This window comes from Sinocyclocheilus anshuiensis, unplaced genomic scaffold (assembly GCF_001515605.1).
Source record: "Sinocyclocheilus anshuiensis isolate Anshui unplaced genomic scaffold, SAMN03320099.WGS_v1.1 scaffold567, whole genome shotgun sequence".
Classification (NCBI taxonomy): Eukaryota; Metazoa; Chordata; class Actinopteri; order Cypriniformes; family Cyprinidae; genus Sinocyclocheilus; species Sinocyclocheilus anshuiensis.
The window spans coordinates 341974-351485 of NW_015549600.1; the positions used below are offsets into that span (position 1 = coordinate 341974).

Below are 9512 nucleotides of genomic sequence, written 5' to 3' on the forward strand. Positions count from 1 at the left end.
CCATAATGCAAAAAAGTTACATTATCATTACTGTAACACAAATGTGACCCTGGACCACAAAACCAGTGATAAGGGTCAATTTATGGAAATTGACATTTATACATTATCTGAAAGCTGAATAAATAAGCTTTCCATTGATGTATGGTTTGTTAGGATAGGACAATATTTGAGATACAACTATTTGAAAATCTGGAATCTGAGGGTGCAAAAAAAATCGAAATAAAGAGAAAACCGCCTTTAAAGTTGTCCAAATGAAGTTCTTAGCGAACTTATCAAAAATTAACTATTGATATATTTACGGTAGGAAATTTACAAAATATTTTCATGGAACATGATCTTTACTTAATATCCTAATGATTTTTGGCATAAAAGAAAAATCGATCATTTTGACCCATACAATTATTACACAACTATTGTTGGCTGTTGCTACAAATATACCCGTGCTACTTAAGACTGGTGTTGTGGTCCAGGGTCACAAATACCATCCTGTCCAGAAATCCTTTTCTGTTTTTTTAATGCATTTTTTAATGCATCCAATAATTTTTCTCAGTGAAAAGTTTTAGACCCTCAAAAATAACAAGTATTTTAAATCATGAAAAAAAATTCCCATGATGTTTACATTTATAATTTAAATAATATATTATATTTTTTTTACTGAGAACATGCTTAATTGCCTAAAATAAATCTTAATAAGTAGTGCTGTCAAACGATTAATCGCATCCAAAATAAAAGTTTTTGTTTACATAATATATGTACATTTACTGTGTATATTTATTATGTATATATAAATACTAGGGATGTAACGATTCACTCAACTCACGATTCGATTCACGATTTTTTATTTTTATTTTTTTTACAAAATGAGATTTAAGACAAATTATAAATTAAATGTGTCCTTTTATTATTGCTTGGACAAAATGCTGCACATTTCTTTGTGAAATTGAAATATAACACTATAATAATATACTAATATAAAGGGGGTCTGAATACTTTCCGTACCCACTGTATATATCTAACATATGAAAACTTATATGAATACAAAAAGTATATATCTACAGGTGGGGTCAAATTTCTGATGTCAATATTGTAGCCATATATGAAGTCACTTTCAAACCAAGCAGCTTTCGGTTGGTGAATACAACGAATCTGTGTAACCAACGCAAAATCTGCATGTTTTTTCATCCTCGCACAAAACTCCCGATCATGCAGATTCCTACTGAAATTACTGAATTTCAGCCATGAAATTTGGCCAAGCCTCAATAAACGTGACAGCAACTTAAGAACTGAATTTAAACAAAATTATTTTTAAAGTACGTTTTTATATAATCTTGGATAACGTTATCTGTCATTAACCCTACTATGCCAGTGAAAGAGGTGTTTAAAAGTGTTTGGAGTGACAGTAATTCTCACCCCCTGATTGGGCAGATTATCAGTCTTGAGCTCACGGTGGTTGGAATACTGGATGTAGACGGGCTGGTTGCGGACATGGGGTGTGGCTGTGGTGTAGTAGTTGACCATGGTGATTGCTGCTTCTTCAGAAGCCATTTCTATAAAAGCCTGTAGTGCAAAGAGAGACATGCTGTAAGTGCTCAACCCTGATAACAACAGCATCCAGATAATTGCACATATGTGGTGTCAGTTAATCCAACTTTTTCTTAGTCTGTTAATGCAAATGAAATAAATATTAGTGGGCTAAAAGAAATGGAGATGAAGAATAAGTGCTGCTCTGCACTTATGGATGGACAATAGAACAAGCTTAATCGTGTCTGTGGCAGGACAATGTTTAATACTTCGAGTTAAAGTATTGTTCAAATCACTAACCCTAAGCATGAGCAATACAGTAGTGATGCTTGTCTTAACAGGCACCTCTAATAATTATTCTGACCTCATCAAGCAAGGTGTGAAAGATTTATAGATGCAGAATCTGACAATAAACAGAATCTTTTGAAGCCTCAATCAAATCAAGCAGCACACAACATATTATGCAAAAGGGGCATTAGAAATCTGTCTGCCTGTCTTTTCTTGTCTAAATATGCCAGTTTCCATTTGAATATGAAAAGACGCTCGAGTGGAAGCGGGAGACTGCTGTGTTTTTGCAGGGCGTCTGTTATTAGATGGACCTTGATGTGTTTGAAAGGATGCACACTTCAGTTTCAGTATCACTGGCCATCACTAATGAAGCGAAACCAGATCTGGACCCTTGTCCTCACCATCCCTTATAAAGGAAAAATACAGACAAAATGATTCTTTGATGATGGTGTTTCTTAGTATAGTGGGTTTTTTATAGGTCAGTCTCATGAAAAAAAAGAAATGTCAGGGTCATAATTCAGTTCAGTCCAAAGGGGGAAAAAAAACTACATTTTGCATAAAGAGAATGATCCCTATTTTAAGACTAACCTTAGTTATTTAATTATTCTTATAATACAAAATAACAATATATATATATATATATATATATATATATATATACATAAAAAAATTATATCAATACCATAATGCAAAAAAGTTACATTATCATTACTGTAACACAAATGTGACCCTGGACCACAAAACCAGTGATAAGGGTCAATTTATGGAAATTGACATTTATACATTATCTGAAAGCTGAATAAATAAGCTTTCCATTGATGTATGGTTTGTTAGGATAAATCGCGATTAATCGTTTGACAGCACTATTAATAAGCTTCATTTTTTATGTCCAAGACAATGCCTGAAACAATGGTATTGTCACACCAATGACCACTGAGGAAGTAGGCCTACATTTCCTAAATCATGTTAGTTACACTGTGATGAACTACACAGAGTTTTAACAGTGGGAATATGTATGCTGGTTTTCTCTGATCTTATTCATGCCGTTTAATCCGGAAATTCCACTGCTAAACCCACATGAAAGCATAAGGTGAGGTTTGAGAATCTCAAAAGGCAAATTTCAAACCCATCAGTGTTTCTTAAATGCCTGAGGTTCCAATGGTCATGCTGCAAAATGCTTACAGAGCTGAAAGAAAGGGCAGAGATGTGTTTGCAGGTTAATGGAGCACCTACTTGGTTTTTCCCTTTAAGCATCAACAGGTTGGTGACTTTGCCGAAAGGGACTCCTAGTGAGATGACCTCTGCCTCGGAAACTTCAATGGGAACTCGGCGGATGTGGAGGACACGGGAGGGGTCACAAGGAGATCGTTCTCCTTTATACTTTTTATCATCAGTGCCATTAGCTGCCAAAAAGGAAAAAGAAAGAGACAGATTATCATTTTTTAATTTGACCAGTTTTCCAAATGCCAAAACTGGCATTGATGTACATGGATATTACAAAAGCAAGACCCGTCAGACACCAAACACTATTATTATCGACTGACTGACACCAAAAAGGTCACGGTTACAAAATATTTTGCAATGTTTTGGCCTCACAAAGGACCCTCTGTTTTAATCATTCTCGGGGACTTTAATAAAGCCAATCTCTCCCGTGAACTGCCAAAATACAGACAGCACATCACATGTCCCACCAGAGACAGTAATATCTGTCTATATTTATAAAGAATGCATATCACTCTGTTCCACAGGCAGCTTTAGGGCTCTCTGATCACTGTTTGGTTCATCTTATACCGACCTATAGGCAGAAACTGAAATCAGCTTGAAGGTCAAGAAACACCAGACATACAGACATGGGCAGAAACACAAAACAAACAATACGATAGTGGTGGGCAGCATCTCTGACGCTTCCCCTCAAAACAATACGACAAGCCTCTTATAGGATTAAGCAGGCCTCTGTAGCCTGTCAAGACTCCAAATGGCACCCATTGTGGGGCATTTGGCACTTGGCTATGTCCAGGGGCACATCACAGGCTGGTGACAGGTTTAACAGAGACAGACCGTGGCGGAGTGCCTGCCTCAGCTTTCATCACTTGCAGCTTTCTTTCAAGCTCTTGTGCTGCTTGTGTTCGTCTGATTGCAGATAACAGCATCAAAGCAATCGGTATCAGTCTCAGTGTCATGTGCAAAATGAAAAGATGGTAGAATGTATTATACGTTTATTTATTTTTTACCAACACACATTACAACCTACAGTGGGCAGACTTGTGGTCATTTGGCCTAAATTCCCATTATTAGCCAAACAGCTAGTCCTGCCCCAAAAATCACACCATCGGACCAGACAATGACAGAAGTCTACATTCGAAATGTTTTCCTTCAAATTGTCTCTGAACATTAAACTTGGTTAGGAGAAAGCATTTTAGCACTGGAAAGTTGCACACTTCACCCTGAAGTAATTGCAGAAGCAAAACAAAAGAAGTGCAGAAATTGCTGCATTGTTAGACTCTCCTATTATGTATTTGTCTAGTTATTGGTAGGTCATGCATGAGCAATGAACTTAAAGGCTCTATTACTGTAATACAGGGAAAACCTATTCAGATACATTAAAATATGGGTTAAATGTTCCTCAGTTTGTATGTGTGTATGTTAGGTAGAAATGGTACCAATTTCTCCATGATGAATGCAGTAGTCCACAAGGACAAGTGAAAGTGAGATCTCTCTCTCATGCACTGATGCACTCTCTCTTTCCAAAGTTAAGCCTGTCGACGAGAGGAGGCACAGAGAAACAGCAGTGCACAAAAGAAAGTGCTGCCATCAGCAGGACATACAGACACATTTGAAAAAATGAACATGCTCAATACAGTGATCCAGACCCTCCCCTTACAGCCTAGTGATCTGACTCCTCACAGCCCAGCACAGTGATCCAATCCCTCCCTTCCAGTCCAGAACTCTAGACCCTCCTCTCACAGCCCAGCTTAGAAATCTAGACCCTCCCCTCACAGCTCAGCACAGTGATCAAATCCCTCCCTCAAAGCCCAGTGATCTAGACCCACCCCCCACAGCCCAACACAGTGATCTCATTCCTCCCTCCTAGTCCAACAATCTAGACCCTCCTGTCACAGCCCAGCAGTGATCCAACCCCTCCCTCCCAGTCCAGAGATCTAGACCTAACCCTCACAGCCCAACAATGATCACATCTCACCCCTCACAACCAACCGATCTAGACCCTCCCCTCACAGCCAGTACAGTGATCCCATCCCTCCCTCCTAGTCCAGAGACCTAGACCCTCCTGTCACAGCCCAGCACAGTGATCTAGACCTTCCCCTCACAGCTCAGCGATCTAGATTCACCACTAACAGTGATCCCATCCCTCCCAGTTCAGTGATCTAGAGCCTCCCCTCACAGCCCAGCAGTGATCTAGACTCACCACTAACAGTGATCCCATCCCTCCCTCCTAGTCCACAGATCTAGTCCCCTCACAGCCCAGAACAGTAATCTAACAGCTCAGCACAGTGATCTAGATTCACCACTAACAGTGATCCCATCCCTCCCAGTTCAGTGATCTAGACCCTCCCCTCACAGCCCAGCACAGTAATCTAGACTCACCACTAACAGTGATCCCATCCCTCCCTCCTAGTCCAGAGATCTAGACCCTCCTGTCACAGCCCAGCACAGTGATCTAGACCTTCCCCTCACAGCTCAGCACAGTGATCTAGACTCACCACTAACAGTGATCCCATCCCTCCTTCCTAGTCCAGAGATCTAGGCCCTTCCCTCACAGCCCAGCCCCGTGAGCTAGACTCTCCCCTCTTAGCCCAACACAGTAATCCCATGTCAGCTCTCACAGCCCAACACAGTGATCTCATCCCTCCCCTCACAGCCCAACATATCTTATAACCAAGTCCCTTCTCTACCAGCCTGTACCTTCCCACCCCTCACACATCTTGAGGATTCATCTGCTCTCAATAGCCTTTTTATTCTTTTCCCACCGCTACAGACTTGCACTAACAGACTACTTGTCATTTATAATGCAACACTGACATTAAAATGAGAAGTATCCATGTGACTAGACAACCAATAAGAGTCAAATCATTGTAGTGTGTGCTTTTGAGCTGTTCAAATGAATCATTGCCAAGGGGATCTAGTGAAATTCACCTCAAAATGGAAATGGGATTTATAACAAGTAACAAACCTTATCAAAGCAACAGGCTTCAAACAACATGTAGTCCTATGGGGGTTATGATAATGAGTGACGGCCTTCTGGTGTTTGTCTGCAAGCTGGTGTCAGCAAATGTTTAAGGCATTCAAAACCATAGGGCCTTTCGCAAGTTTTGGATTCTTCCACAACATAATAAAAATTTACTTAAAAATATATAGCAATTTGATAAAAAAAAAATGAATGTTTGCTTGTATACCATGTTTACTCATGTATACGCATACTGATTCCTGAACTGCCAGTTCTACAAGCAGATAAAATATAGTTAGTTCCAATTATGTCCTGCCTAGTCTGACGGCTACAAATACAAACCCTTATTTAATACTAATGAGGTCTGTCTTAGTCCAGACCCTGCATCTAGATTCAGTTGATAGAGATAGGGATAATGAAAAACAAGCGTGCATCTGCAAGACATCTAATGTTAACACACAGAACATGGGTCTGATTAAATAGGCATCAAAACAAAACCTCCAGTGGAAAAACGCAATGCAGGCTGAGGCAGTAGCCTACCACATGCAGAGAGCAAACAAACTGAGAAAAGAAACGATTGCATTCATGATATTTTCCCATACTGCAGAAAAGGACGCATGAACACAACGTGCTGAAAGAAAAAAAGCATTTTTTTTTTTAGAATATAATACCTATAAACTGCTGTTGAATAGCTCTTAGTCTGCAGTTTTCTTCCCTGGAGGCTCATTAGGAATATAAAATGTGCAAGTTTGAATAAGCTCAATTATGAAATGTTAGCACATCCTAAAGATGGCCCTCATTTGCACAATCTTGGATACATTTTGCATTATTATACCTGAACCTATACTGCATCAAGGGATTTGTTTATGATGCATGGATGAGACTCTTATGTGTCCTAGAGACAGGCATCTCGCCACATAGCAGCCACTAGGAGAACAGAAGGATGATTGGCCCACTTTTCCAATGACCCTGTGTTACCATGGTGACCATACACATGACCTATCAAGGCATCTGGCTTCACCAAGGCGATTCATCTCATTGTGCCGTTAACAAATCTTATTGTGTGTTTAATGTGATTAGAGGAACCATCCCTGGATCGAAAATGCCACAGGCTTTTCAAGCGGAAATGAGTAAAAAAAGATCTTTGAAATTCATTGGCCATATGTGAACTCAATGCACAGGATGGATTGTGAAAAAAGAGATACATTTCCTACATTAATTAAGCATGCCAAAATTTTGGTAACACTAATAGTTTAAGGACCAATTCTCACTATTAACTAGTTGCTTATTAGCATGCATATTACTAGCATATCGGCTGTTTATAAAGCACATATTAATGCCTTATTCTGCATGACCAATTCCACACCTAAACTTAACAAATACCTTAACTAAATAATTTGAGGCAAATTTTTGTAGTTAATAGTTAATAGAGAGAATTGGTCCCCAAAGTAAAGTAGGCTATGACCAACATTTTAAATAAGTCTCATTTGCAAACTTTGCTAAATCAGTGTTTTTAAACAAGAACTGAAAATAACATTTAAAATTACATAAATAAAACTTATTATAATTATCTATATTTGTATTATTTATTTATTTATTTGATTGACTGGTTCATTGATTGAAAGAAATTAATACTTTTTAGATAATTGAACCCTAATCATCATATTAGAATGATTTCTAAAAATTAAAATAGAAAACAGAGTTTTTTTGTAATAATATTATTTATTATATTTAAAAAAAGTCATTTAGCATTTATGCTTTTATCCAAAGTGACTTACAAATGAGGACAATAGAAGCAATCAAAACCAAGTCAAGTCAAAAGAATAGAAAAAGAATAGAGAATGCTATTGTTAGTGGGTCATTTTTAATAATAAATAAAAAGAAAACAAGTAGATAGAATAGAAAAAGAATAGGGAACACTAGTGTTACAGGCTCTCTCTCTCTTTTTAAAGAAAACAAGTAGTTAGATTAGAAGTAGAATAGAGAGTGCAAGTGTTAGAGGGTCAAGTGGTTTTTTTAAATAAAAAATAAAAGAAATAGATCAAATAGAATTAGAATAGAGAGTGCTAGAGTTAGAGGGTCAAATGAAGATGGAAGAGGTGTGTTTCATTGGAATTTTATTAAATACATGCCTGGTGATCATAAGAGTTATCGATCCCAAATTTTTTGATGGTAATGTACAGAAGTATAGCTACAATATACTTCTAAAATGTTCATAATAAATATAGGGGCTTGATGACAATATTCTTTTTTAATCTTTTGCCAATTTTTTAATTCACAAAACAGTATTAAGAAGATGACAGAAAACGAGGTTTAATGTTGCAAGCAGGGCACATATGCTAACCACTAAGCCATGGTCTCGACCCAATGACATTGCAACTGCAAGCTTCATTGTACATTTCTTTTCACATTCTGTTATATGAGACTGGTTAAAATCGGTCCAAACTTAAAACTACTCAGAATTACTAGAGTTAGAATAAGGATAAATTTACGTTTTAGTTTGCCTGAAGAGGTGTCATTACAATATACAAACAACTCCAAAAAAGTAGACAAACATTCAACTCTGTTTGCGCAACAAACAAAGCCAAAACAGCATGAGGAAGTTGTTCAGCAAACGGCAAAATTTCTCCAGCGCAGCATTATCTGTTTGCAGAAAGCATCCGTTTTCCATGATATTTGTCTAAGCATCACCCAAGAGACTAGAGAAGAATCTTTTCCTTGCTGTCACTGTTAATTCAGTGAATCCCACTACAGTAAAACTGTTGCTAGGACACCACAGAATTCACGGAATGCTGTTCGCAACCGAGCTCTCTGCGACTTCCCATCAACAATTCCCATATCTGACATTCCTGGAATGCCGTGCTTCACCGCAAGCGTTACCTTTGCACCATTCCACCTGCCTGTCACTTTGTCACAACCACTCCCAATGAAAAGTCAGAACGTTTATGGTCCATCACGTGCTAGAGTAAGAACAGAGTAGGGTTCAGTTTGATAAAGGCTGGTTACACACTTACACACACACACCCAAAGCCCAGTCAAACATGTCTGATCAGCTTTAACTCATGGTTATGGCCTGTACTGTCAACTTTGCCTGGAGCAAGAGGGAGTATGTCAGGTTTGACAGGGCAGAAATGCTCTTGTATTGTTCTGGCAGAGTTGTCCCAGTAGACAGCAATCAAGTGTGCATGTGTTTGCCAAGGTGGAACGACTCCGAGCCTTTCGGCTCTCCTGTGCTTGATGTGCTGGAACACATGGTTTGCTTCACATGGGAAAAAGGATCCGGTCCTACATGCCTTTCAGATGGCAGGCTCTGATGTGCAAGAGTTCATAAACTATAGCCATAGGTAAAAAGCAGCGACTACAGGACCAGAGTTGGTGGGTAATAAACTAAGAGATGGGCACAACAACAACAAAACTACTGGAGATGCAACAAAAATAGACGGCCATGCTGACGTGTGCTGGTGTGAGGCGGTTATGAGATTTAAACGACTAGTTTAAACAAGTACAAAGACATTTTATC

General features: G+C 38.5%; 1 protein-coding gene across 4 annotated transcripts in view; it reads right to left on the reverse strand.

The window, feature by feature from the left end:
- LOC107658670 (polypyrimidine tract-binding protein 3-like) overlaps positions 1-9512 on the reverse strand; it is a 70783-nt gene that overhangs the window by 21536 nt on the left and 39735 nt on the right. For all 4 annotated transcript variants that reach the window (XM_016447318.1, XM_016447317.1, XM_016447315.1 and 1 more), the window contains 2 exons: positions 3043-3212; positions 1411-1557 (listed from right to left, as the gene is read on the reverse strand). In XM_016447318.1, the coding sequence (XP_016302804.1) occupies positions 1411-1557; positions 3043-3212 (317 nt within the window). The remainder of the gene's footprint in view (positions 1-1410; positions 1558-3042; positions 3213-9512) is intronic.